The 27,804-nt window shown below is 42.4% G+C and overlaps 1 protein-coding gene across 12 annotated transcripts in view; it reads left to right on the top strand.

Annotated features, from left to right (window-relative positions):
• syne1b (spectrin repeat containing, nuclear envelope 1b) overlaps nt 1-27,804 on the top strand; it is a 68,888-nt gene that overhangs the window by 8,138 nt on the left and 32,946 nt on the right. For 4 of the 12 annotated variants that reach the window (XM_044047318.1, XM_044047315.1, XM_044047311.1 and 1 more), the window contains exons 1-66: nt 2-145; nt 1,582-1,643; nt 5,183-5,278; nt 5,612-5,695; nt 6,509-6,601; nt 6,777-6,955; nt 7,076-7,272; nt 7,761-7,870; nt 8,456-8,506; nt 8,678-8,710; nt 8,918-9,025; nt 9,123-9,260; nt 9,662-9,826; nt 9,910-10,022; nt 10,137-10,305; nt 10,394-10,490; nt 10,584-10,604; nt 10,941-11,143; nt 11,267-11,431; nt 11,524-11,676; nt 11,776-11,919; nt 12,334-12,501; nt 12,604-12,762; nt 12,859-13,023; nt 13,133-13,267; nt 13,547-13,705; nt 13,922-14,130; nt 14,265-14,373; nt 14,488-14,652; nt 14,825-14,992; nt 15,088-15,264; nt 16,124-16,264; nt 16,372-16,532; nt 16,677-16,827; nt 16,996-17,223; nt 17,299-17,397; nt 17,573-17,760; nt 17,878-18,001; nt 18,102-18,268; nt 18,358-18,511; nt 18,617-19,242; nt 19,352-19,531; nt 19,667-19,817; nt 19,912-20,070; nt 20,201-20,383; nt 20,534-20,635; nt 20,761-20,964; nt 21,049-21,256; nt 21,345-21,457; nt 21,600-21,805; nt 21,887-22,036; nt 22,159-22,450; nt 22,551-22,723; nt 22,801-23,110; nt 23,447-23,611; nt 23,822-24,178; nt 24,260-24,396; nt 24,500-24,677; nt 24,788-24,970; nt 25,096-25,239; nt 25,705-25,860; nt 26,176-26,340; nt 26,430-26,602; nt 26,705-26,858; nt 27,031-27,174; nt 27,575-27,739. In XM_044047318.1, the coding sequence (XP_043903253.1) occupies nt 70-145; nt 1,582-1,643; nt 5,183-5,278; nt 5,612-5,695; nt 6,509-6,601; nt 6,777-6,955; nt 7,076-7,272; nt 7,761-7,870; nt 8,456-8,506; nt 8,678-8,710; nt 8,918-9,025; nt 9,123-9,260; nt 9,662-9,826; nt 9,910-10,022; nt 10,137-10,305; nt 10,394-10,490; nt 10,584-10,604; nt 10,941-11,143; nt 11,267-11,431; nt 11,524-11,676; nt 11,776-11,919; nt 12,334-12,501; nt 12,604-12,762; nt 12,859-13,023; nt 13,133-13,267; nt 13,547-13,705; nt 13,922-14,130; nt 14,265-14,373; nt 14,488-14,652; nt 14,825-14,992; nt 15,088-15,264; nt 16,124-16,264; nt 16,372-16,532; nt 16,677-16,827; nt 16,996-17,223; nt 17,299-17,397; nt 17,573-17,760; nt 17,878-18,001; nt 18,102-18,268; nt 18,358-18,511; nt 18,617-19,242; nt 19,352-19,531; nt 19,667-19,817; nt 19,912-20,070; nt 20,201-20,383; nt 20,534-20,635; nt 20,761-20,964; nt 21,049-21,256; nt 21,345-21,457; nt 21,600-21,805; nt 21,887-22,036; nt 22,159-22,450; nt 22,551-22,723; nt 22,801-23,110; nt 23,447-23,611; nt 23,822-24,178; nt 24,260-24,396; nt 24,500-24,677; nt 24,788-24,970; nt 25,096-25,239; nt 25,705-25,860; nt 26,176-26,340; nt 26,430-26,602; nt 26,705-26,858; nt 27,031-27,174; nt 27,575-27,739 (10,662 nt within the window). In that variant the 5' untranslated portion in view covers nt 2-69. Of the gene's footprint in view, nt 1; nt 146-1,581; nt 1,644-5,182; nt 5,279-5,611; nt 5,696-6,508; nt 6,602-6,776; nt 6,956-7,075; nt 7,273-7,760; nt 7,871-8,455; nt 8,507-8,677; nt 8,711-8,917; nt 9,026-9,122; nt 9,261-9,661; nt 9,827-9,909; nt 10,023-10,136; nt 10,306-10,393; nt 10,491-10,583; nt 10,605-10,940; nt 11,144-11,266; nt 11,432-11,523; nt 11,677-11,775; nt 11,920-12,333; nt 12,502-12,603; nt 12,763-12,858; nt 13,024-13,132; nt 13,268-13,546; nt 13,706-13,921; nt 14,131-14,264; nt 14,374-14,487; nt 14,653-14,824; nt 14,993-15,087; nt 15,265-16,123; nt 16,265-16,371; nt 16,533-16,676; nt 16,828-16,995; nt 17,224-17,298; nt 17,398-17,572; nt 17,761-17,877; nt 18,002-18,101; nt 18,269-18,357; nt 18,512-18,616; nt 19,243-19,351; nt 19,532-19,666; nt 19,818-19,911; nt 20,071-20,200; nt 20,384-20,533; nt 20,636-20,760; nt 20,965-21,048; nt 21,257-21,344; nt 21,458-21,599; nt 21,806-21,886; nt 22,037-22,158; nt 22,451-22,550; nt 22,724-22,800; nt 23,111-23,446; nt 23,612-23,821; nt 24,179-24,259; nt 24,397-24,499; nt 24,678-24,787; nt 24,971-25,095; nt 25,240-25,704; nt 25,861-26,175; nt 26,341-26,429; nt 26,603-26,704; nt 26,859-27,030; nt 27,175-27,574; nt 27,740-27,804 lie in introns of those variants that run through there. The other 8 variants (XM_044047312.1, XM_044047314.1, XM_044047313.1 and 5 more) reach the window with 8 other exon arrangements.

Raw genomic sequence — 27,804 nt, 5'->3', positions numbered from 1 at the left:
CACACACACACATATGCACACTGGAACTCATGAAAGTCAAAGGGAGAGAGCCAGAGAGTGGGGTGCAGAATGGCTCACTTTAAGGATGTATCAGTCAGGAAGACTTCTTTGAACCTGGTGACTGGGTTTTTTCAGTATCTCCGTGGTAAGTAGAGCAGCAGCAGTTTAATATCTCATCAGTGTGAGCCTACATGGCTAATGTGGCACACAACATATACAAACTGTGGGTGAATCTGTGGGTGAATCCTCTGCACACAAACAGAACTAGTTCTGTTTGTGTGCAGCATGTGTGTGTGTGTGTCTGAGTGTGCTATGCCTCAGTGGGCATCCCCTGTGCATCAGTAATGAAGCATTTGCCTGTGGGTTAACTTGACGTCTTTGCGCCCTGTATATTGTTCACATTGCTTCCTTAAACACGTGACCACACTGCCTATATCTCTCTAAGGGTGGATGTTTTAAAAATGGCCACTCTCTATAGCACTGTGCAGCACTATAGCCCACCGGCGTGCGTGTCAGTGTGTCAGGAATCAGCCATTGTCGTGCCACAGCAGCACAAGCATAGTGAAGAAATCATGTTTATGGTCAGCTACGATTCCTCATGCATTATGCATGAGGAATGTATAATAGGACACAAAAGAGGCTGAGGGTGACCTGCACAATCACGCATGTTATTAGTGAGCACAGAGGGGCTTGGTAGAATGGGTTGGCAGAAATTCCCTCCCCTCTCCATCTCTAATCTGCCTGTATGACCTCTTTTTGAGAGCTTTTCTCAAGGCGATCTCTTATACCACGCTGAGAAGCTTGTGTTAATGATGCTGCAATGAAGTCGCACTTCTTACTTCAGAATCAGAATACTTTATTAATGTCCACTGGAAATTGATGCGTGACTGTTGTGATGCAGTCAACGTCTCCCAGAGGCAGGAGTGAAATGAAGTCCTACAAAGGCTATAACTCACAAAAGTTATAGTTAGGAATTAATATTTTATGTGTTTAATGTGTCTGTGGCACCTATAAACCATATCTAGGCCTGGGCAATGATTCAATAACAATAATTATTGCAATATCATTTTCTCCACTATTGGTCTTCAATATTTATTGATATTAAAACTGTATTGTTTAACTTTTAAATGTGAATAAATTATGTCACACAATGCTGATTCAGCCCACCAGCTCCACACATCTACAGCTCCATTACAAGTGTCTCATTCCCACTCCAGTTCCTGTGCTGCACATAGGAAGTGATTTGTTTCATGTCAGGACAGACGGAGAAGAAGTGCTGGTGAAATGTTTCATGAGTGAAAACTACTGCTTAAAAAGGCTTCTTGTCCCCACCCGGCCCTGCACTGCTGCTGTATACACACAAACGCTTCCTCGGTTGATCAGAGAATTTCTGTTGTGATAACCTTTTAGGCTGCAAGAGAATTCCAAAACCAGTTGTAATCACTGATCGATACAGTAAGCCCTGCTGCATCTGTTCCTGCCGGCTGATTGTTTGTCCTCTCATCTCAAAAATGAGACTTGTGGCATGAGGCATCGCATCTACCGTGTATTGACATGTGCTGTGTGTGCCCCGGTTTTCAGATGAGCAAGAGGCGGTGCAGAAGAGAACCTTCACAAAATGGATCAATTCTCATCTAGCGAAGGTAAGTGTGAATTTCCACTTAAACGCACTGAACGGCCATTGTAAAACTGTGGGATTTTACAAGCTCATCAGGCCCATGTCAGACAAATCACCAAGGCAATGACGTCGCAAGTGAGTCTGGAGCTGTGCTGTGCTGACCTTTCTCACCAGAGACACACATGATAAATGTTTTATTGCTGGTCGTGATCATGTCGCTTCTCTTTGGTCAGACGTGGTAACAGTTATTGAGACGAGCTTTAAAACGGCACAATGACTGCCTCTAATAGCACCGAGCGAGATGATTAAATTTATTCAATGAACCGCAAATACTGACATTATTTATGTGTCCTTCAGCCAACAAAATCAAATCATATTTAATGTTTATAGTGACAGTTTGCTGGATGTAATGATCGAGAAACAACAGACCCCTCTGTAAAGTACAGTGTGCTGATATTTCTGCTTTGTCATCCAGAGAGGAGAGTCAATGAAAAGGACAGAAACAGCTGCTTGTTGTTTTTCTGTTTTAAAAGTGTCTGTGCAGCTAATGCAGAGATTCGCCTCTTCACACACTCTTTATGTTAACAGTGACTGAGAACATGCAGAGTAAAGAATTATGGAATAAAGACTGAAAACTGCTTCTCTCCAGTCTTCTGTTCAGGATTTTTTTTAGGCATATCTAAAAATATGGCTCAATGACACAGAGGAGTCATGGTTTGCATAACTCCTCTGCAAACACTGTCACGGTATAAAAAACTTGTGAACTGCCAACAGAAGCGGAGCACCCACTCTCTCTCTCTGAACTGACTTGTGTTTGGTCAAAGTGTTCTGTTACAGAGCCCAGAGGACGTGCAGAAGTGTCTTTCTCTCGGAGATCACTTGATTTACATTATGATTACATTTTCAATTTTTCATTTTCATTTTCATTTTCATCTCCTTTATTCATACACAGGGCAACTCAAAGTGCTTTAAAAGGGCATATAAATACATTAAAATAACATTATATTAAAATGACATTCATCAAAATAAAAAGACATTGAAATTACATTAAAATCAACATTCATATCAAAATAGTCATGGTAAATTGCCGTGGAAATAATACACAACTCCTAATATAGACATCCTGGGGGTGTGTGTGTGTTTCTCGGTCACATATTCAGGCTTTAAAAAATGTTTTTCTTTTGTGTTGTTGAGGCAAATTTAAATGAGCCGACCGTCTGAGCTCAGACCTCAGGTGCTCAGGAAGTTTGTTCCACAGGTGGGGAGCAGAATACTGAACGCTGCTTCACTTTGTTTGCTTCTGCATGTGGGAAACACACAGTGAACCTGTTCCTGATGATCTGAGAGCTCTGGATGCTTCATAGGGAACTAATAAGTCTGGGATGTATTTTGGTCCAAGACCATTCAATGCAAGAGTTAGATTTTGAAATCTATCCTTTGACTCATGGGAAGCCAGTGTAGTGATCTTTGGACCAATGTGATGTGATCCGGTTTCCTGGTGTTAGTCAGGACTCTGGCAGCAGCATTCTGGACCAGCTGCAGCTGCCTGATGGATTTTTTGTTAAGACCTGTGAAGACACCATTACAATAATCCCATCTGCTGAAAATGAAAGTTTTTCTGTGTCTTGTTTAGACAGAAAATCCTTGATCCTTGCCATGTTCTTCAGGTGGTAATAGGCAGACTTAGTGACAGCTTTTACGTGGTTGTGAGTACACCAAGATTTCTGGCTTGATTAGCCAAGGAGGACTTGGGGTGAAGGGGGGGGGGGTACCCCCTGTACAAAAAAACATTCACTTTCACATTCACACCCACAGTCAAATTAGTGTTTAATTAAACCGTAAAACCTGGAGAAAACCCACGCACACGGGTAGAACATGCAAACTCCACGCAGAAAGGTCCTTGTTTTCAGACCGGGTCACGAACCCAGGTCTTCTTGCTGCAAAAATATCCTGCCCACTGTACTGAAATTGATGTTTGTGGTTTGTGTCTCTGCCTGTGTTACGTGTGTGGGTGTCTGGTTATGTGAGTGTATGTGTGGACAGGGTTGGACGGCACAGTAATGCGGTGTGCAGATGGAGAGTGAGAGGGTGAGGACAGTTCCCTGCAGGCAGTTGTCTGCCTCTCAGGTCTGCCTGTAAATTAGAAGGCATTGAGTGCACAACAATAACACATGCTCACATGTTGTATACCACATCACACTGTGAGACTAAAAATAACTGACGCTTCATCAAAGCATTAATGCAAACCTTTGAAAGAACTGGACACAAACACTAAGAAATTTGTCAGAGTCTGTGTGTTTTAATCCGATCACAGATGAATCAGCAGATAGTCAGACATTCAGAGTCTGGAATATGGTTAAGAAACTGAGTTTCTGTTTGATCTGTCCACAGTAGCATTGATTCTATAAACTTTTGAAGAATCTCAGTTATGTGATAGGCCGATTGGCACAGTCTCCATTATTCATGCCCTGCATCCGAGCTAACTCACTGTGCATACCAAGAGGAATAATGTAGCATAAGCTGCATCATGACAGTGCAGAGAGAGGGATTTTTTAAGAGTTTGTTTTTTTTAAATTAAATCTCCTTCTCTTTTTTGGTGAAAGTGTGTTTGAACTTCCTTTGGTTCTCCCAGTTTCCCTCCAGCCTTTGTTTCCACTTCCTCTGACATTGCATTACTAAGCACTTTTTCCTGTGATGTTCACAGTTTTTCCACTCTAATAGAGTTTCATGTGACCCTGTTGCTCGGTAAATTGATTTTCTAGGGAATGGGAATGATTTTCAAATTGTTAATGTTAGTCTCATCCTTTATATATATTGAATCAGATTTGTTTGTCCCATGATGTGGGGAAATGAATGGTATAATATGACAATACGGTACAGTGTTCTACTATAGCAAATGTTGATATTATATTAAAATTTCAAATTAGATTTATTATTCTTCACAGAACTGTATGCAGAGTCATACGCTACTAATGGACCTTGTACAGAACAGCATGACAGACGCTTGTCTCTTCACACTGCTTTGCCCTAAATAGGCAGCCAACTGCATCCCGTCATGGAATATGTTGTGAAGTGGCCTGTATACAGTGCCAAATCAAGAATTCCCATGACGACCTTTGCTTTTTTAATTAAAACTTCTGCTCTGTTAAATAATTACAAATCTATATCATTTACTTATACATTAATGCTTGTGTAAAACAAGCATTACTCAAACACTGTTTTTCCCAGTCGGGAGATTGTGTCGCTCTGTAAATGTGTGGATATGATATCAGGAGACAGTATCCAGTTAGGGTTAACTGAGCACCAGCGTATGAGGACTGGGCACCGAGCCACTGCTGAGGAGAAGGCACCATCTTTTCAGCTGTAGGGAGGCTCTGTTGCAAACAAGCCTGCTTGTCACGAACAGCATTTGGTTTCTTGTCGTCCCTGTGAATGGGTTAGAATGCTAATCTCCTGTCACGCTGTTGAATTAACAGTGTAGGTTTGATAATTTTATCAATAATTTGATGAAGAAGAGTTATTTGATAAAGTTTTGACAGTGTTTTTAAATCTTCTTCCCTCCAGCATAAACCTCCACTAGAGGTGAACGACCTATTTGAGGACATCAAAGATGGGGTGAAACTCTTGGCTTTGCTGGAGGTGCTGTCTGGTCAGAGACTTGTAAGTAGTGCTTATTAGTATTTTTTTTTTGTACAGGATTTAAATGTGCACACATGCTGGTTTATATCAGTTTAACGTGTGACAGACAAATCTCAGGATTATACTTTTAGGACTGTACCTAAGATTATTCATGTATTCATATTTTTTTTAAAAAAAGGCTTATATGAATATAAGTGTAGTGCAAAGTCCAGTATCCCTCAGGTAAACATCAGTGGCTGTTTTTCCCCACAAAAGCCTAAAAAGCTAAATAGTTAAAAAAGTTTTCGCCCCTTTAAAGCAGCTTTGAAACTGGTTATTGTTTCTTTGGTGACCTTTATTTGAACTTTTCTTTAGCCCCGTGAGCAAGGCCGCCAGCTGAAGAGGATCCACTGGGTTTCCAACATCGGCACTGCCCTTAAATTCCTTGAAGGCAGGAAGGTGAATGTTTTACAATTATCTTTGTTTTCCCCTAAACTAAGCATCGTACTAGAAATGGGGTGACTTAATGAGGTGTAGGATCAAGAAAAATAAGACTTGTCAGTCAGATATTTGTTATCCCACTGAAGGTGTATCTGTCTGTGCGGCATGCAAATCAGGAGCTAGTAACAGGACTTGATTACATAACCCATCGCTAAATCCCTTGGCTCTGTAAAGCCTGTGTCCCACTTTCCTCTGGGTTCCATGAGGACTGAGACCATTGTTGTGATCTCTCCCCCCATCATGTGTGCCTTCAGTCTGTGTATCGAGGATCTCCGGTCAGTCGCCATTAACGGCCTGTGTGATCATACACTGTATGCATCCTTTTCATTTGATGCACGATACGTAAAGAGCAACACTTAGATACAGCCATACTCGTTCGATTAATGTGGTCATCATGCTTTTCCTCTGACATGCATTTTAAATGGAACAACATTTTCTCATGTGGCTGTGGTCTGGCTCCCATTTTTTTGTGAGATTTCTCTATTGTATATTCTGCCAGTTCTCCAGCACAAGTTTGGCAGTGCATTTGTTTTTAATTCTTGTGCCCACTTGAAAACACATTCCTTCTCTTTTCTTATCCTTTTTTCACTTTTTGGCTGTTTCTGCCTTCTTGGTTTGGCTTCACAGATTCACCACGATTCCAATCCTTACCTGCATTGAACACTTAAAGCAAACACAGTATTGTTTTGGATGTTGTTAAAGTTGTCATCACCAAACTCTCTGGTTGTGTCTTAATTTCCAGAACAATTCCTCTTTTGGCTTTTGTTTCAGATCAAACTTGTTAATATTCATGCCACTGACATCGCTGATGGACGACCATCAATTGTCCTTGGGTTGATATGGACCGTAATCCTTTACTTCCAGGTAATACTGTAAATGATTTAATGTCTGTATCCTGTTAGAATGTTACATGCATCAGTAATTGTGCCAGAAAACATGGCTGCAGCTGATACAAGGAACAATACCGCTTTCTTTTTTTGTTGTTGCTATGGTCACAATGCAGTCTCCCGTTTTGTTTTTGTTCTTGTTTCCCAATTAGATTGAGGAGTTAACCAGCAACCTGCCAGCTCTCCAAGCACTTTCCAACAGCAACTCCTCTGTGGAGAGTTTACCCGGCTCAGAATCAGGAAGCCCTCCCATGAAGAGAAAAGTGGTCCACAAATTTCAGGGCAATGCCAAGAAGGCGCTGCTCAGATGGGTGCAGTGTACTGCTGCCAAGTATGTCACCTTTGATCAACTTTTTTTTTTTTTTTCAATTTAATTTTGTTTTAATTTAAGGATGCTAATGACAGAGATTATGGACTAGCAGCTAAAAGGGAATTGGCAAATTTTTTTCAGGCATCATGGAATTCAAGTGAAGGACTTTGGTCCCAGCTGGCGAGATGGTGTTGCCTTCCAGTCGGTGGTGCACGCCATCAGGCCAGATCTGGTTGATATGGAGGTTGTGCAGAGGAGAAGCAACAGGGAAAATCTGGAGGAGGCCTTTGCGCTTGCCGAAAATGAGCTGGGCATTCCTCGTCTGCTTGATCCAGAAGGTGCGCTTCATCTCTCCTGCTGCTTGTATTCATTGAATTTTTAAGTTGAGCTTTTTCATTTAAGTTCATAATTTAAGACTTTTTGAAAAACATTAGATATGCTTGAATGATTTCTATTTCTTTGTCGATCCTTGCTGCAAGAGCTGTTTGACTATGTTGAAAACATCAGGTTTACCATTACAAATTCTGTGTATGCACATATCTTTTTGTTCACATTGGTCTGCAGTGGCTCTGCAGTCCTGTATTCTCCAGCAGAGCTGTAATGCTTTTTTGCACTGAGCTGCACTGAACTTATTTTAGAAACATTAGTTCAGTGTTGGAGATGAATTGTATCATTCCTGGGGAGGGTTATTTATCCTTGTGAGGACATAAAATGCTTTTTGCCTTTTGTTTTTTTGCAAAGAAATGAAGGTCAGACATTGACTTTTGGAAGCCTGACATGTATTTTCTGTCCAAATGTAATGCAATGTTTCTGTGTTGCTCTGTAGATGTTGATGTAGACAAACCAGATGAGAAGTCCATCATGACATATGTGGCTCAGTTTCTCAAGCACTACCCAAACCCTCACCACTCTGAGACTGATGGACAGCAGGATGAGGTACCTGATCTAAAACTTGTCATACACATTCACATGAAGTACACATGAGGCAATTTTGGGGGAAAAAACATTATTGATTTATTAGAAAATCATACCTCTTCAGGCCAAGGGGAAAGGGAACTTGACTTGTAACCGGAGGGTCGCCGGTTCAAATCCCCACCCGGCCAAAAAGGCTGGGGTACCCCTGAGCAAGGTACCCAACCCCCAATGTTCCCCGGGTGCCACTCAGTGTGGCAGCCCACTGCTCCTAATTCTAGGATGGGTCAAAATGCAGAGGAATACTTTCCCTAAGGGGATTAATAAAAAAACTAAATGTAAAATGACTTCTTGTTAACCTAATTTCCCCCCAAAATGTCTCATGCATCAGTCCATGCTTACTGATAATACGTGCACCACCAGCTGTGCTTGATTGTTGTGAGTCTACACTTCATACTAATCATTTTATCGCAAGAATCCAGTGGATTTAAGTAATTATGGAATGGACACAGCTGTAATATAATCACCAAAGTTTTGTTTTCCATCATCACAGACTTGTTTAATTTCTCCATCTACTTGTTTTGCTTTTGTTTTTTTGTACACATTAAGCCGCTTCTTCGCTCAATTCCAACTTTTGCACTGTCAGTACCAATACTCCAGGTGAGAGATCAGGTCGTAGCACTGCATGCTGTCTGTTTGGTGTGTATTCTCCCTCCCACCTCACCTTCATCCCTGTTTCCCATCCATTAGCCTATTTTTTGTGTTGCTCTTCTAATGCCTTTTGTGGTGTGTTTTTAATCTCCTTGTGTGCCTTGCCGCTTTCCTGGATAGTTTGGTCCCAGAGATATAGAGCAAATGCTTGAGGTATGTTTGACTAAACTGATAGACCGTAGTTTTGAGCTGTCAACTAATCAACAGTGGTTGCCCGTCTCTTAAACCTCTAATCTGGTTTAGTCTCTGTTTCTAATCTTTGAATGTGTTTGCGGATTGAAAGTTTGGCATGTGTGTTCTGTGCATAATGGTATAAAGAAATAAAGATCAGTATCAGTTTTGTTTTTGTGACTGTGACAGAGGGAGGAGAAGAAGATGCTGAGAGAGCTGAAGGTGTTTTTGGACCAATTGGAAAGAGATGTGCTTCGCGCTCAGGGAGCAGAGGGAAACCTCACTGACAAATATCACGTTAGTCGGGCCTGAAATAACAAAGTGTGCTGAGTAACAGTCTGCTTTGGCAAGGAAAAATACCAAACGTGTGTACTTTCACCCTATTGTTTTCCAGGCATTTAAGAGCTTCCGTGTACAGTATGAAATGAAGAAGAAGCAGACCGATCCGCTGTTACAGCCGGTGAACAAGGATGGCAAACTGTCTGTGGACCAAGCGCTAGTCAAACAGGCCTGGGACCGCGTGTCTGCCAGGGTGAGTGTATGCTGCATTCTTCTGCACAGCATACATAATTTATAACTACACCACAAAGAAAATCAAATAAATGATGGTAATTAAAACTGCTGCATTCAAACTATTATCAAATGAGTATCGTACTGAGAGAAACGATAGCTTGCGTTCTATTTATTCACTGCCAGTCAAAGTTCAGTTCAGTGTGTTTGTGTGGCGGTTTATTCAGAGGAGAGGAGACAGGAACAGAGGGGGGTTTGTTCACAGTCGGTGCACTTGTCCGCAGCTCAAGTGCACTGACAGAAACTCTCTTCTGTAGCCTGACTGCTTGTAAGCAAAGTGGAAGTGTTTTGATCTGTATAGCATCTTCTGTGGTGGGTTCTTGCTTTGGTAGTGTGGGTTTTTTTAATGGGTGTCAATTGCAGCTACTGGACTGGCATATCCACCTGGACAAGTCTCTGCCTGGTCCACTGGGAGTGATTGGAGCCTGGCTTCACCGGGCAGAAATGGCCCTGCGAGAGGACATTCCCATTCATCATGCTCACGATGAGACGGCCAATGTTCTTCACAGAAAACTGGAACAGCATAAGGTAACGTAGGTTTGATAGATATCCCTACAATGATGAAGTACAAAATGAAGGTGTGAACGTGACTTTATGCTAAACTTCTGCAGGAGGTATTAAAAAACTTGGAATCGCACAGGCAAACCTTCCATCAGATCCACAGAGACAGATCAGTGAATGGGGTTCCTGTCCCACCTGAGCAGCTCCAAGACATGGCTGAACGGTAAGACTTTGACAGCAAGCTGTAAAATACCAACTAATTATATTCCAATAAATGACCTAAAACTAAATAATAATTGAATGTTCCATTTTCACTGGAAAAATGCATTTCCTGCAGGTTTAACTTTGTGTCCACGTCATCTCATGCCCACTTGATCAAAATGGAATTCTGGGAAATTAAGTATCGCCTGATGGCATTCCTGATATTGGCTGAATCCAAGCTGAAGTCCTGGATCATTAAGTATGGCCGACGGGACTCAGTTGAGCTGCTGTTGCAAAGCTACCACGTAGGTTTACATATTTATCACTGTAGTAAATTAATTACTGTCTATTCAAATGATTTCATCTGTGTTGTTTGTTGTTGTTTTGTTCCAGACTTTCATTGAAGGCCACAGGTTCTTTGAGCAGTATGACATCATCTTCTCAGCCCTCAAGCAAGCGGCAGAGGTTTATGTAAAGTCTGACAGTTCAAGTAAGGCCCTTTTCTGTTTTAAATTATTTATATACATATATTATACACATATATAAATGCTTATTTGGGCTTATTATGGGTTTCACGTTACAGGGTCTAAGACCTGTAACAGAGGTAAGTCCAAAAACAGTTTGACAACCTTTGAAAACCTAAACCCTGCTTGTCTCCTGCGCTATTTTTTTTCAAGTAAATTTGGGGCTGCACTATCCTTTTCTAACACATTTTTACCCCTTAGAAAATATAAATGAAAGTGTTGTAATGTGCATGAAAAAGTAACAGTAATCTAACATTTGCTGAAACTCTGTTTTGGCATGATCGCTGTGAGCTAACACACTGTTGTATCAGGTGAATGGCTTAATAATCAAATGCTTTTTGTTTAATTTTTTTTATTTGGTCAACATCCATATTCTTTTTTGACTAAACAGAACGAGTTACATGTTTGCTTTTCAGTTGATGAAGCAGAAGGCGTAAGTAAATTCCTCAGTGAGGCCTCGGCTCAGTGGAAGAATCTGGCTCTGGAGGTGCGGAGTGTTCGCAGCATGCTGGAGGAGGTGATCGCAAACTGGGAGAAATACAGTAGCACAGTGGCAGCTCTGCAAGCCTGGCTGGAGGATGCCGAGCAGGTGCTCAACCAGTCAGAGAACGCCAAGCGTGTAAGCACACTCACTGATGCTCCTGATCACAAACAGTGTGTTATGTTCTGCTTTAGTTGTCTTCTTGTATGAGGAACGTTTTCCCCTGTCGCGACTGCATACGCGGCCTCATTTTTCTTGCAGGATTTCTTCAGAAACCTCTCCCACTGGATCCAGCAGCACATGGACATGAATGACGCTGGGAATTTCCTCATTGAGACCTGTGATGAAACTGTCTCACGAGATCTGAAGCAGCAGCTTCTCCTCCTCAACGGGCGATGGAGGGAGCTATTTGTCAAAGTCAAACATGTAAATACAAGACATTTTTGAATTTAAGTTAACGTAATATTTTTTATTTTTTATATTTTTCCATGTACTGTATTCCCCTTTTTCACTGGCAGTATGCAAGAGCAGACGAGGTGGATAAGTTAAGGCAAGACTACCAAGATGGTATTAATACCTTAAAAGTTTTTATGGACGCAACTAATGAGAAGATGACTGCTCCTGTCCAAGTTTCTTTCCTGAACGTCAGAGCTTTTGTTCAAGATGTTGAGGTAAATAATCTATACACAATATCCTCGGTTATTCGTTTATTAGGAACCACCTAAGTCAAAAAATAATGCTGTGTCAACTTATATCTTAACTTCCTGTAGGAAGTCAAGCACAAAGTGCCAGCCATGGAGGCAGCATGCAAGGCAGCCGGCCGGACAGCTCAGCTGTTGACCAAAGACACTCCACAGGAGGAGGTTTCACATATGATGGCTGTGATGGCCTCCATCAAAGAACAGCTAAGCAAGGTGTGTGCATGTAATTATACAGTATGTCATTTAGTTTTGTGTGTTTACCGACATTGAAAACTGGCATTCTGTGGCTTTTGATTTTGTGCCAGTATTTAATATTTCTATTACTCTCATCAGGATTTCATTTTCAGTTATTTACAAACAAATATTTGTTTCACATGTACAGTATACTTAGTAACATAGTATAGCAAGAAGTGTTCTCTGCCACAAAATAAGTTAGAATTGATTGATTGATCAAGGTGAGCCAATCATTTAATCTATTAGTGTTACTGTAAATGTTTGCCACTCGATTACAGTAAGATTTATTGTAACTTGTAAAATCATATGCACACTAATGTTTCAAGATTATGATGCAGAAGATCAAACCAGCATCTGTAAGTCACTTTAATCAGGATGTTGTCAACTAATCAGGTGAGAGAGACATGTTTGCCTCTGCTGAGGGAGTCCCAGTCTTTATTACCTCCACTGGAAGAAATGGAGAAGAACATAACAGGCTTCTACCAGGCTCTGGAAAAGGCCAGTTACATTACCAGCAGCACTGACTCTGATGGGCCGTCAGACTTCAAACAGAAATGCCAGGTAACAAGTTTAAATACAGCAGTCATCTACAGCTCCCCATTTACTTAACGCCTTAGGATATGAGGAATTGGCTAAGACTTTGCTTGTCACTGCATACTGCAGGAGCTGGTGACCTTCACGCACAGTTGTAAGAAGTGTCTGACGGTGATTGAGAGAAACCACCAGACTATCCAGAAAATAATGAGCGGCAGTAAAACCCTCCAGCACATGGACATGAGCCTTCTGCAGAAAAGAGTAGCGGACCTGCAGTCGTCCTCGCAGGTAAAAAAAAAAAACAAATGCCCATCTCAGTTCTATGAAGCCTTTTTTTTTTTTAGAACAGTTTTCAAAAATAAATATTTTTTTGTCTGTGCTCAGACCATGATTAAAGAATCAACAGAGTGGCGGAAGCATATGGAGGCGAACAGCAGTCTCATGAAGAGGTTTGATGAGTCACGGGTGGAGCTGGAGAAGGTTCTGAAAATGGCACAGAACAGTATGACAGAGAGAGGCAACGCAGAGGAGCTGCTCAAAAAACACACAGTAAGAAAGCAGGTTCTCCATATTCGTTAACCTTCAGGATTACATCATACATGTACTAAATGATACATAACCTGTGTAAAAATGTACAACTTTTGTTGTATTTTTGCAGGAGTTCTTTGGTCAGCTGGACCAGCGAGTCTTGAATACATTCCTCAAGGCTTGTGATGAGCTCACAGACATTTTGCCAGAGCAAGAGCAGCAGTCGCTGCAGGAAACTGTCAGGAAGCTCCATAAACACTGGAAGGTTGGTGCTATGAATAGTGACAGACAAAAACTGCACCACAACTTTGCACTCTAGTGGCTCTAGTCACGACTGATAGTATCTCCCCACACCACCATGTGTTTAAAACATTACCAATACATTGATACTAACACAGACAGTGAAAATTTAACAGTCTACGAATTATCCTTGTTGTTATTGTATTATTATTATTATGTTGTAATAGTGTCACAAATACAGCAATAAACTCATGTCAATAAAACGGAATCAGATCATACAGTTGCTGTATCTCTTCTCCTCCAGGATATACAGACAGATGCTCCTTTTCACATCCTGCACCTGAAAGTGGAGGTGGAGAGGAGCAAGCTGGTGTCGTCACTGCAGGAGTGCCAGGCGGAGTTGACCAGGGAGAACCGCCATCTTTCCAGCATGGGGAGCGAGCGGCTCATCAAGGAGCACAGGGTGAGAACAGACAGACAGGCTTGTTGAGTTTCATGTATTGATTAACTCAGTGTAATTCAATGCAAAATTCATTGCTTTGTATCAGCCTGGAAAGATTTGGATGAAGTTGATCTCAAGGAACTGAGGCTCCTCCAGTGTCAATCAAATACTGGACTCAAACAAATAATTCACTGTGTTCACTTATCTCTAAAGATACAGTGTCATCTTTTTTTTTAGGTCTTCTTTCGGGAAAAAGGCCCTCAATCTCTGTGTGAGAAAAGGCTGCAGCTGATGGAGGAGCTCTGTCAAAAACTCCCAGAGGATGACCCAGCTCATCAGACCCTGGAAAAAACAAGAAAAGATTTTTCTGAGCTCCTAGAAGAAATCGAAGACACCCATCAGAAGATACTGCAGCATCCGGACAAATGGAAGGAGTACAGTGCAAGGTGCAATAATAGTATAACAACAATCCTCATTTCTGCAAATTCATGCCATGCTGGTAACTCTATACATACAGAAAATAGACATTAACCCAGGACTTGGTTGCTTGGAGTAAAGATATGTATGTGTTGTGGAACAGGTATGCTGAGTTCTCCTGCTGGCTTATATCTAAAGAAAGCCAACTGAGGCTGCTGAGAAACAGAGCCAATGACCCCAGAAATTACTGCCAGGTCAAGGCTACCATCATGGTGAGTTAGTTCTGTACTTACACTCCTCAGCCACGCCCACTGCTGTCATTCGCTTTGTATTAAAATGACTCTTTTGACCACATGGCCTGTATGATGCTCCACTGTCGTTTGCAGGAGCTGAGGAATGACGCAGAGCTGCAGGAGGGAAACCTCAGCTGGCTAAAAGCTCGTATGGCCGTACTGATTGAAATCAGCTCTGACAGCGATGCTCAGCGGCAAGGAAGCACACTGAGCAAGCTCTCGACTGATTTTAAAGGTCTTCTTGCATCACTGTTAGAGGTAGGTGATGTTTTTAAGGTGTCAAACACAGTCTAGAATATTAAATGCATTATTAGTGTGATATTGTATTTCTCATTCACAGATAAGATCCTATATATACTATATGTATATATATATGACTGAACTAAACCCATATTGTTACTACACTGTTTATTTCTTCTATATCTCCCAGGCTGAGAAGATGGTGCTGGCTGTGGGAGACTGTGTACAGTTCAGGGAGGAAGTGCAAAATACACTGGACGATCTTGTTCAGGGGCAGAAAGAGGCACAAGCCGAGGTCACCAAAATACTGGATTGTTCCACAGTTAGAGAAGCTCAACAGCTGCTGCTCGTTCACCAGGTACCGTTCAGAAAAAGTCATGCATGACAATTTATATTGAAAGGTTTTGCACTGCAGAGTTAAATTTCATTTGAAAATGTTCCCCTTTGTCACAGCAACTGTTTAAACGGCTGAAGCTGAAGAGGAAAGATGTCCAGCAGCTGATCACCAGAGGCCAGCAGCTCCAGGCGGAGGAGGGTATGGGAGAGACGCTGCAGCAGGACCTGCAGAGTTTAGAAAACACAGTCAGCAAAATGGAGCAGACTATGGATTCACAGGAGCAAAGCCTCGAGGTGAGCAATGTTTAGTTCTGTTTGTCTGTGTGTATATACTGTACACTGTATGTACTGTATGTATGAACTTATATAAAAGCTCTAGTGTCATTTATGCTGCATCTTCATACGTCTGTTTTGATGCTGATGCCTATTCTTTCTTACACAAACATGTCAAATCAAAAATGAATCCTTTGGGCAAAATCTGACTAATTAAATTGATGTTAATTTGTGTCGTCTGTCCATAACTTGATAAATAATCATGTCAGTAAAGAGAAGTAGACGGAAACCAGACATTTTGTGGATTGAAAAGTGCTCGGTCATGGGAAAGAGGCGAGGGATTCCTGTAAATGCAGGAGGCTTTGCAATTGCAGCGTTTTTGGAGTATGTACTGAAAGGAGGATAAAAAGTCTGATTGATGTATTTTCTGCTGGAGGGACTTGCTTTGTGAGGCATCACAGTTGCCTTAGATAGGGATGAAGTGATTCAGTGATCATAATCTTGGTGGAGCGGTGGGGGTGGGAGTCTTGAAATGGAAACTGGATGGAAAATGTTTGCTCGAGAGGACGTATTATTGGTCTTGGTAAAAGATCCTAGGCAATAAGCACACCAGTGTATTTACTTTCCCCTTTCAGTAGCATTACTGCTGATATCCAGTGGGGCTGTCAATATGCTGACTCATGATCACCTCTATCAATAATGACAAGGATGTGAAGAGGTCATCTGCACATGTAATGATCTGGTTTGTCAGGAGAAGCATATAGCTTTGTTATTCTATGGTTTCTCATTTGGTAGTGAGATTAAGTTTAATTTCTACAGTTTTATATAAGCTACATTTATGACTTCAACATCACTGAGTTGGTTTCACTGTCATCTCCAGGTCACATTGGCTGCATGGCAGGAGTTTGACAGCCAACAGGAAGCAGTGCATGAGTTTGTCAACAAAGCCCGTTCCGCAATGGAGAAAGACCTGAACTTCAGCAGTCCAGAGAGTCTGGCTGTCGAACTTGACCAGGCTAGAGTGAGTCAGGTTTTGTCTTTGCATCTGTTCACGCGTCCTGTGTTTTCATTTTTACATTTCACTAATGTAACGTAATGTATGACCAACATTCTTTATGTTATGCACAGGTGTTGTTGAAGCAGTGCGAAGCAGAGGTCTCGCACATGAACACATTGTTGAAGAGAGCAACAGAAATCCAGCTCGGTCCCAAAAACAAGACTCTGCTTTTACAACAATCTCGATCACTTAGTGAGCAAGTGGATAAAGTAGAGGCTGGGCTCAAAAAAGAGTAAGATGATGGATTAGATACATTTGCTGATGCTAAAATATGTTTGAAGAGACCTCCTGTAGAAAATGATCATCATAACATGCATATTTGAAAGTTTGTTAGTATTTGTTTACCAATGTATGATATTTTTTTCTTGTGCCCTAGTGTCAAGACTCTGGAGGACATGAAGACTCAGTGGGATCAGTTTGGGTCCACCTTTGAAACCTTCTCCTTGTGGATCTCTGAAAAGGAAAAACAGTTGGATGTACTGAAGTCTTCCACTTTGCCTCTTGAGCAACAGATCACCACAGTCAAGGTCAAGTGTCATGTATTTATTTAAGGCCACTTATGTCCTTAGTCTTTGTCAGTGGGCATGGTCAACACAAGGAGTAAATTAATTGTACATGGGATCAGCAGTCCAGACTATTTCAGTTACCAGTTCAGTTTCAGATACCAACTTTTATATCAATATCTGCACATCCAGGCTGTTGGTATTGAGCTTCAGGGACAAGCTGAGGTCCTCTCTCAGCTGGAGGCCGACTCCCAGGCACTGGCCCAGTTTGTATCTTCGGGGGAAGCAGCTCGCATCAAAGCTCGTCTGACCCAAATTGGCAGATACTGGGAGGAGCTGAGGGAGAGTGTTCAGCAGCTTGATGCACAGCTGGAGGAAAGCTCCTCCCACCAGCAGAAGTTCAAAACAAGCTTTGAAAAGGTATGTATGCTTAAGTGGTACTGATACAGTGTAGTATTTAGTAAAGACATGATTGACGTGGTTATTGTCTTTCAGGTACAAGCGTCTCTCAGTGAGCTGCACGTGGAACTGGAGCATCCTATGAAATCCTGCACCTCGTCTTCAGAGACTTACAAAGCTCTTCAAAACCACATGGTATTCAGTTGTCTCCACTTAACTTCTTTAAAAAAAAAGACCACAATGCTTTTAAGCTCACAACCTCACATTCACATTAACAGTATTTGAAATTGGAGAACAAGTCAAGCCACAGTCCTCCAACTCACAAGATATTCAGTTTGGGTCACTGTCACTGTTCATTGTTGTTCCCCAGGATGTCTGCCAAAGTCTGGAAGGGCTGAAGGGAAGCTTGCTGTCCCTGTCAGCTGGTGCTCGAAGACTCAGTGACAAAGAGGAAGCAGGGAGGACAGTGACAGAGCTAAACACCAGCTATGATCAAAATGTACAGGAGGCAAAGGACAAACAGAGCGTCCTTGAGAACCTGCTTTCTCTCTGGCAAAAGTAAGAAATGCTGAGCAGACAGCACGGGAATAAAAGCAATGCTTCGTGGACCCCTGGTTAAACCTGGGCAGCCAACATACCTAATGTTTAATGGATGCATTGTTGTTATATTTTTAGGTATGAGAAACAACGCTCAAGTTTTGTTTCCTGCTTGGAGAGGAGTGAATCTGTTTCCAGAACAGGGAGTGTGTATCTGTCCGCTGATAAATCCAAACTTTGCACAGAGCTGCAGGATTTGCAGGTGCAACACAAAAACACAAAATCACATTATTGTCATAATAAAGAATCAGTGAATGAATAAATGGATGATTATGCGTGTGTGTGTTTTTTTTTTCTTTGAGGCCATGTACTCTGAAGTCCAGTGCCTTGAGCCGGCTCATACTGAATTGCTTTCTCTGGGGACCTCATTGTATCCAACTGCACCTGAAGAGAGAGTGAGGCAGCTAAAAGACGAGCTGGAGACTCTACAGGGGAGATTACGTGTTCAAAATGAAGTCCTCCCCCAAAGGTACAGAAAGTTTATAAATGATAAAGGTTGCTCACAAGGCAGATTATCTATTCATACTGAATTACTTTGCTCTTTATTATGTTTTGCAGAATCAATGATCTTCAGAACCATCTCTCCTTGGTTGATCAGTTTGATCAGGCTCTGCTAAAATTCTCCCAATGGAGCGAGACCATGCTCTCAAACCTGCACTCAACTTCTCAAATTAACATTAGCAATTTGCAATCTGCTGCTGCCCATGTAAAGGTAAGGTGTATTGTTATCCATTTGTGCAAACAAAGTATGAGGCTTCCCCTCAAGTAGGATAGTAATAGTGTGAAGAGCATCACCTGATTCTCATTCTTTGGACAGGACACGCAGGTGGCCTTACAGAAGCAGTGCAGTGTGAGACAGAGCCTGGAGCAGCAAAGCGAGAAGTTTTGTCAGTTCTGTGAGCCCGGTGACATACAGCTCATCCGCAGCAGAGCAGACAGCTGCCTCCAGCCCTACACGGAGGCCCAGCGCATAGCTGAGCTCCAGTTAGAGTGTCTGGAAAAGCTTGAGGCTTTTTTGCAGACCCACAGTGTGGCTGCAGGGATGTTGCAGGGCCTGAGACAGACTGTGGAGAGTGCTGGGAGCTGGGACCGCGGAAGAGTTGAGGAGCTGCAGCAGGAACTGGCCACCATTATCCCAGATATTAGCCAACTAGAGACTCTGGCTGTCAATCTGGACAGTAGTCTCTGCAAAAGCCATCTACACATTGGTGGCGATGAGGGATCTCGCAAGTCCTGTCGCATGCTTGCTGATTCACTCAGTGCTGAGCTGGATACTGTGAGGAACCTACTCGGTACTAAACAGAGTGAGGCGGAGGCACTGGGGGCTCTGTGGACCTCATTTAGACAGCGGAAAGAGCAGTTGCTGAAAGCTGTGGAGGACATTGAAGAAAAAGCAGACCACCAGAGCTTCAAAGAGCCAAGTCTGCATGCACTTCAGCAGAGGTAAAATCAATATGATATCAGTAGTGTCATTCTCAGGTTTTTGGGGCTGTTGCTCCTTTAGTTTGGTACTAAATGTCCATGAGTGGCTTACATATTATTTGTTTGTCAGGATAAGGTTTTTTAATCAGCTGGAGGATGAACTGCAGTCTCACCAGCATGAGGAGCAGTGGCTGAGGGGCAAAGGCAACCAGCTGGCCCAGAAAGATGCAGAGTTGGCTGGAGAGGTGCTGAGGGAAATCAGTCTCCTGGAGAACACATGGGAAGACACCAAGAGGCTTATCACAGAGAGGTACTCACAGGAACAGGAAACGGTTTTCATCTACTTTCTCTCCCATTAATATATATTTGTTTGTGTTTTACATATAAGCTTGTTTTTGTATTGTCTGGTAATTGTTGTGTTGCTGCTTTTTTTAACCTTCATCAGACAGGAGCAGTGCAATGTACTTGTTGAGCTAATGAGAGAATACCAAACCCTGAAAACATCCATCAGCAGCATAATTGAGAAAACTGAGCCTCTGATTGAGATCAACTCTGTTCTGAAAGACTATGAGGAAACCAAGAGGTCACTAAGCAAGGTCAAAAATCTTACTGGAAAATATTTTTTTGTGTGTTTATGTTTTTTTTAGTTTCCTGTCAGTTTACAATGTTGTTGTTTTTTTCATTTTCTAGCACGAGGCGGTGAAGACAGAGATGTCTGATAAGCAACATGAACTGGACCAGTTTTCCAATAAAGGTAAACAACTAGTGGTTGAACTGAAGAAGATCCCTGACTGTGACTCTCAAATGATGAAAAGAGACATGGAGAACGTTGTGGATCAGTGGCTGGATGTAAGTCTGTATACAATCGTAAAATGTGGATGTGTTGATTTTAAATTCTGAGGAGCTCCATAGAGCAAAAAATGTGTCTTTGCAAATGAAAAAAATATTTGCATATTGTCTTATTTTACCCCCTCATCAGGTGTCTGAGAAAATAGATGACAATATTGATCGCCTGAATCAGAGTTTAGCTCTGTGGGATGATGTGCGTAAAATCAGCGAGGATATTGAGAGTTGGACAAGCAGCTGTGTGATTGAACTCAATGAAAGCCTGAACAACCTCAACAACAGTCAGAAGTTGTCAGACAGACTTTCTTTGTTACAGGTAGGATTTCTAATACAAAAACATTTTACTCTGGATATGCATGTACTGTGTTGCTATAACCACAGAGTGTAGTATTGTATAGACAAACAAAACAAAGATAGCAGCTCACACCAGTGTAAAACAAGCTTTTCTAATTTGATGCATCCACAGGCCGAAATGAGTGAGAAGGAGAAGAAACTTGAAACTCTGCAGAGCACTCTGTCAGAGCTGAAGAAGTGTAGTCAAAGCCAAGAGACTCCCGCTAAATTACAGGTACTAAATACAGTATGATCAAATTCTTGTAACCTCTGAATAATTGGTCTTATGACGATGTGTTACAGATATTTACACTGACCCTTGTGAAGCTAACCACTAACTTTTGACTCTACCTACTTCAGGTGCTTGAGAATGACCTACGGAAGAAGGTCAGCACTGCTCAGAAACTTCATGAACAGGCACGGGGAAACCTCATGGACTTCAGTTTCCAGAAGAAACAGCTGGAAGATTACATCTCACAGATGTCTGCATGGTTAAAAAGTATGGAGGAGTCTCTGGTTTCTTGTCCTGCTGGATCAGACCCTGAGAACATCTGCAGGGTGAAGGTACGTTGTCCCAGCTCATCTTTTCCTGCACGTGAGGATCTAATGAAGTGAATCAACTCTATAAAATATGTCATATGTTTGAAGGACCTTCAAAAGGAGCTGCAGAATCAGCAGGGCAGCATTGACTCCACCAGGGAGAGCCTCAACACCCTGTGTAGAAAATATCCCTCTGAAGAGTTGGCTGGTCTGGGGTCAGCACTCACTGATCTCATCAAGACATATGAGTCTGTGAACCAGCTTTCTGCCAGAACACTGTCATCACTACAGAGCTGCCTTCAGCAGCAGTTCAATGGTGAGAAATCTGAAAAGCATAAAGAAAAGCAGATTTTATTTTGAGTCTACGCCACATTATTACTTCTCTTTTTCACTTTTCTCCTCAGACCTGGTTCAGGAGTTCCATTGTTGGCTTTCAGAGCAGAGGGAAATTGTGAAGGAATGCTCTGACCGGTCTGGAGACACTCAAATTGTGGAACGCAAACTTCAGAAAATAAAGGTAAAGCTAGTTGTTTAAATATAGCTAGAATAGATGGAGATCAGTATTTTATAGTAATCTCTAAGGAATGTGGACAAATAAAACATCATATGTGCCAGGAGTTTTAAATGTAGTGCTAAAAGTGGTTTGGTTTATCTGTCAGGGAGCCATGGATCGCGTGGAGGAGGGTGAGGTACGACTTACACAGGTGTGTGAGGAAGGAGAGAAGCTCCTGCTCCACCTTCCCAAAGCCAGTGCAGGTCAGGTCCAGCAGCACCTTTCCTCCATCCAGCAGGACTGGGACAGCTTTGTGGAGCAGTGCAGGCAGAACCAGCAGATCCTGGAGGACAGTGCCTCCCTCATGAAAGGGTAAGACACTTCCAAGTAGCAGTTCTGTGAAGCCCTTTGCAAAGCCTCCATTTATTAGCATACTATGTTAATATCCTGTAGGTTTGAGGGTCGCTTTAAGAAACTCAGGTGGTGGTTGGAACATATGGAAAAGAGGATGACCACGGATTTGTTGGAAGTCCAGCAGCGAGGTCCTGAAAAGGCTGTACTCGAGCAAGTGGAGGAATATCAGCAGGAAGTGCTCAAAGAAAGGTGCTTCTAAGAAAATAAAATAGCCTTTGTGTGTGTGTTGTACAATTTTCCTGAGCGCATACAATTTTCACCTTTCACACACAAAAGCACACATTTAAAGATTTCCCCTCTTTGCATTTCAGGGACTCATTTGAGCGCTTATGTCAGGAAGGCCAGGCTTTAAATGAAGGTGGGCGAGGAGACGGCAGTGAGACAAGGGTGTCAGCTCAGCTGCAGTCACAGCACCAGGCCTTGTTGAGGCGTGTGAGAGAACGGCTTCACAGCTGCCAGCTCACTTTACAGGAGCAGCAGGCCTTTGAAGAGACACTGCAGATGACCTGGACTTGGCTTAGTGGTGCCCAGGAGCGCCTGGCTTCACTTAACAGCACGGTTGGCAATAAAGAGACTCTGGAGAAAAGACTCGGTCTTGTGCAGGTCAGTAAATAAGTAGAGTGTGTGGAAATTCCGGACACATTTTGAAATACTGGATTAGTTTTGTACACTTCAACTAAAATGGTTTTCCCTGTGCATGTAGGATATCCTATTAATGAAAGGTGAGGGTGAGGTGAAACTCAACATGACAGTAGGAAAAGGAGAACAGGTCCTGAAGCACAACAGAATGGAGGGACAAGAGGCCATTTGTTCACAGCTACAGAGCCTGAAAGACGCTTGGGCCAACATGTTGATGACTTCAATGAGTTGTCACAGGTAGGAAATGTGTTGAAAAAACAGAGAGTAACATGATTTGTTGGAGTTCACAGTAAAATTTTTGTCATTACCTATAGTCGTCTGGAGTGGACTGTGACCCAGTGGACCAGCTTTCAGGAAAATAAGAACCAGCTGCAGCAGTGGATGGAGTCAGTGGAGCAGGAAGTGGGAATGACTCTGCCTCAGCAGCCAGGCCTCAAAGAGAAGTCTGCCTTACTCGAACGCTTCAGAGCCATCCAGGCTGACGTGGACGCTCACGCAGGAGCACTGTCACGCCTAAACGACAAAGCAGTGGAGATGCTTGACAAAACTGGAGACCAGACGTTTGGACCAGAGTCGAGGGCAGAGCTCAACGCACATTTTGCTGATATAGCAGCTGTTGTCAAGGTGATTTAGACACAAGCAAAGCATGTGCAGATACCTGCTAAACCCTAGGTGATTAATTAAAGGAAAATAAGAGCAGGCACAAAGATAGGAAGCTTTTAAGAAAACCCTAGACACTTGTTGTCATGGCACCATTTTCTAGCAAGATTGAAGTTCTTAAATTTGGTAGCCAAATCGAGAGAGAGGGTATATTAAGCGATGTAGGCCAGTATGTAGTTATATCACAAACTCCAATCCAACTTATTATGGAAAGGAATTTGGCTAAAACATAAAGTATAATATTTCACATAATCTTATTCATATCTACTAATTGGTACTAAACACTTTTTCATCCTAAAGGGTAAAGTACTGTCCATGCAAAACATTGTGTCTGAGCACGAGCAGTATCTTGATGCTGTGAGAGACTTCAATGACTGGCTGATCTCAGCAAAAGAGGAACTCCAGCGCTGGTCGGACCTGTCAGGAAACTCAGCCTCCATTAAAAGAAAGCTCTCCAAGGTTCAGGTGAGAAACGAAGTTGTTTCAGAGAAATTAAGAGATGTGTGCGGTACCTGCACTGTGATTTGTATTATATCTACTTTGGGGCTCCACATTAAACACCTGAGAGTTAGTATGTGATGGTCTGCCATAGATTAGCTTCCTAAACAAAACATAAACATGCACTTTTATGAAGTAGTGTTTTGGCAGAGGTGATCATTCTTGTTTTCTTTCCAGGAGTTGCTGGACTCCAAGCAGCGAGGCAGAGAGCGGCTAAGTCGTGTCCAAAGATGTGGGGCATTGGCCAGAGATCACACTGGCTCTGGTGGCTATGAGGCTATGGAGCGAGAGGAAGCAGCCTTGTTGTCGTCATGGGAGCAGTGGGAACGTGGAGCACTGCAGACACGTGCTAGTCTGGAGACTGCCCTCTCACAGATAGCCAGCTCCGAACATGAGTTCAGCAGCCTGTCGGCACAGCTGGAGCAGGACCTGCGGGACTTTTACCGACAGCTACAGGACTGGCGTCGACGACTGGCCAGTGGAGATGGAACAAATGATGGAGAAGAGGCTGTTAAACGATGGGAGATAGCAAAGGTAGGTCCTGGCTTAGTCTAGTTATAACACTATGCTGTTGGTAGTGGTGGATACTAGAACTGAGATCTGTTTTTTGTCCAGGACACATTAGAGGAACTTGTCAAAGCCGAGCCATTATCTGACCGCCTGAAAACTCAACTCAATGATCTCTGCCGATTCTCCAGAGATATGGGAAGTCAGTCTGAGAGAGTGTCTGCTCTTATTAAGGAATACAACAGGTGAGAACATTATTGAGAAAGGAGATAAAAATGGATGTATGGATCTCTAAATCGATCAGTAATAGTACATGATAATGATTGATTTTTCTTTCCTTGTATCTAGTTTAAGTCTCCAAGCATGCAGGGAATGCCAGAACAAAGAGAAGCTACTGGAACAAGGGTTTCGCTCAGCCTTCAGAGAGTTCCAGCAGTGGTTGGTCAATGCCAAAATCAACACGGCCAAGTGCTTCGACGTACCTCAAAATCTCAGTGAGGCCTCATCTAGCTTGCTGAAGATTCAGGTACTACACTCATACCTGAAACATTCACATATTTACACTACCCAATTTTGACCACCAATGACTACTGGTAGCAGGTACAGTTAAGACAACTTTTCTGCTTCTCTTCTCAGGAGTTTCTAAGTGACAGAGAGCAAGGTCAGTCAAAGCTGAACGCTGTGGTTGTGAATGGTGAGCTCATCTCTAGTATTGCGGCAAAAGACAAAGTTGATGCAGTTCGGGCAAAAATGAACACTGCCAGAGAGGACTGGAAAAATATGATGACTAACCTGCACAACAGAGAAGCAAATCTACAAGTGAGTACCTTAACGTAATTTCTTAGAAAGTGGGGGCATAATGTCCTTCCCAATGTGGAAACCACAAATGAGCTAACAAAGCATCCCAACAGCCTATTTACAATAACTCATCTTGTGTGGTTCAGAACCTTTTGTCTCAGATGAAGGATTTTGAGGCAAGTGCTGAGCCTCTACAGGAGTGTCTGAATGCTACGGAGCTGGCAGTTCAGGAGAGCAGCACAAGGCTTCATGATCTCACTGCCAAGAAGTTAGAGCTAAACAAGCTCCAGGTACCAATATCCACAATCCATGTCAACAACCACATTATGTCAAACTGACTGCTCATACCATTTACAGATACTCACCCTTACACCTTCTGATAGTGTTTAGCGTTAGTTTTATGACTAGCAAGTACATACCTGGAACATCTGTTAACTGCCAGTAGCTTGCTGTTGCAACTGATGCCATCTTTTTGCTGCTCTTTCCTGTTTTCATGTCTTCTTAACATAATGTCTATCATAGATGTTAATTCTTGCTTCATTCCTAAAATGCAGGGCAATTTAATTGCTGTCTATCAGCTTCTTCCAGATGCCTTGACTGCACGCCAACTTTATCAACTATGGGAAAAAAAGTCACATTTTCTTTTCCTTTTGTGCCATGTTGTCTCTAACTTCTCACCTGTGTCTGCCACCAACTGTCTTATATCTGTGTGTCAGCTTGCATGCCACTTTGATAACCTGCTTGTGCTCTTCCAGTCTTTGCTTGAGGAGTTAGCCTCACATGAGGTTCAGCTGAACAAGCTGAAAGAGAAGGCCCAGCTGCTGTGGGATGAACATGCGGCCGGCAAGGGTTTTGTGCATCGTGTCTCGCAGCTCTCTGCTCAGTACCTAGCTTTAACCAACCTGACCAAGGTACAGTAATGCCTACCAACCTGCCTGTGCACTGGGGCTTTTCTGGGTGTAGAGCTTTTGAGGAGAGTATATGATTGAGGCACTTGCCTGGACTGAGCTTTGATTTAACTTTTTTTTTTAAGTAGAGACTCATCATAATTAAAAACTAATTCATCTTTTACATGAGATATAGAGAGTAATTTATGTTATGTCTGTTGTACTAAATCTTTATTTATTTAATCTCAGTGTGCCATTTACAGGTCAAGTCTAGTTTGAATTCCAGCTCAAACCCAGTGTGATTATTTTTGGATTGTGTCCTGCTTTGTATATCTGCAGGAGAAGGCCTCTCGGATCGACCGAATAGTCACCGAGCACCAGCTTTTCTCTCAAGGCTTGAAGGAGCTTCAGAACTGGGTGGCTGACACCAGCCATATGCTGCAGACCTACTGTGCTCCCACTGCAGACAAAAGTGTTCTTGACAGCAGGATGATTAAGCTGGAGGTACGTCACTGGTAGTGAGAGATCAGAGGCATCACTGTGACTACCCAATTTAGGCTTGGAATAATACTAATAACTGATTGTTGCTCCAGGCCTTGCTGACCGCTCGTCAGGAGAAAGAGATCCAGCTCAAGATGCTGACTACAAGAGGAGAGTCTGTTCAGAGGAACACATCAGCTGAGGGAGTGCCCGCCATCCTGAAACAAATACAGGAGCTAAAAGATTCCTGGGATGCTCTGCTCTCCGCTTCTATTCAATGCAAAGGGTATTTTATTTTTTTATCAGTTCTTTGTCTTAAGTTGAGTTATTTTTGCAACTACCGTATGATTGTCTGACTTAAGCCTCATGCTCTCTCTAAAATTGACAGTCAGCTGGAAGGTTCTCTGTCACAGTGGACCAGTTATCAAGAGGATGTACGACAGTTTGTATCCTGGGCCGAGCACGTGGAGGAGAGTCTTGACCCAACTGATAAACAGTGTCCAGAGATGAGAGACAAAAGTGCTAATCTGAGCAAATCTAAGGTACTAAAATCTTCTAATTAACAGCCTGTCACATGAATTGAACATTTGAATTTCAAATCTTAGAAGGGATAAGAGATGAAATTTTGCGGGAAAGTTTTACTCACAGTAGGTCTAAGTTTGAATTGATGCACAGTCAGTTGATAATATTACTCATCCTTCCTTGTTGTTTCAGTTGCTTTATGAGGAAGTGTTGAGCCACAGCACCTTGTTGGACACCATCACTGCAAAGAGTGCCAGTATTGCAGAGAATTATGTCGCTCAGCTGGAGCTCCAAGATCTGCAAGAGCGATACAACACCATCAAAGACAATGCCATGGTAATAAGCAGCAGAATGTTAGCCAGAGAGTAGGCGAGGAATCTTATTTTAAATACATCTCAGCTACAGTGTTATGATAGCGGCTACTGTTCTGAAGAGCATGTTCAGAAGAGTTGTCCATATGTTCACAAACCTGTACAAAAACAAGAACATTGTTACTGCTGTTGTATAATTGAATTATATCTTGGGGTTTTTATCCATGCTCATTTTATTGTTATTTTTTACTCCAAATTTAATTAGATTAAGTGAGATAGATCAACAAATCCACCTCACACAGCTCACAACTGAAGTGTGAAGCCACCAAAGCAGTGGCTGCAAATCTATGAACATGTCACTGGGAATGTAAGTAACAAGTAACTCTCAGATTACAAATGCATAATTATTCTCACTGTGTCCTCAGAGGGCAGTTGGCAAAGCGGAGGAACTGGTAAAAGCCCACCAGGAGTATCAGCGGGGCCTCAATGCGTTTGAAGACTGGTTGGAACAGGAACAAGAGAAGCTTGGCTGCTACACTCAGCTGGAGGGTGATGTTGATATGCTGGAGGAGACTCTCCAAAAGCTGCAGGTGCAAATGTAGTAGTAGTAGTAGTAGTAGTATTACATAACCTAAAATAATATTCCGCATACATT

Source organism: Solea senegalensis, linkage group LG16 (assembly GCF_019176455.1).
Source record: "Solea senegalensis isolate Sse05_10M linkage group LG16, IFAPA_SoseM_1, whole genome shotgun sequence".
NCBI lineage: Eukaryota > Metazoa > Chordata > Actinopteri > Pleuronectiformes > Soleidae > Solea > Solea senegalensis.
Note: the sequence above shows the minus strand (reverse complement) of the source record. Positions and strands in the feature narration are given on the sequence as shown.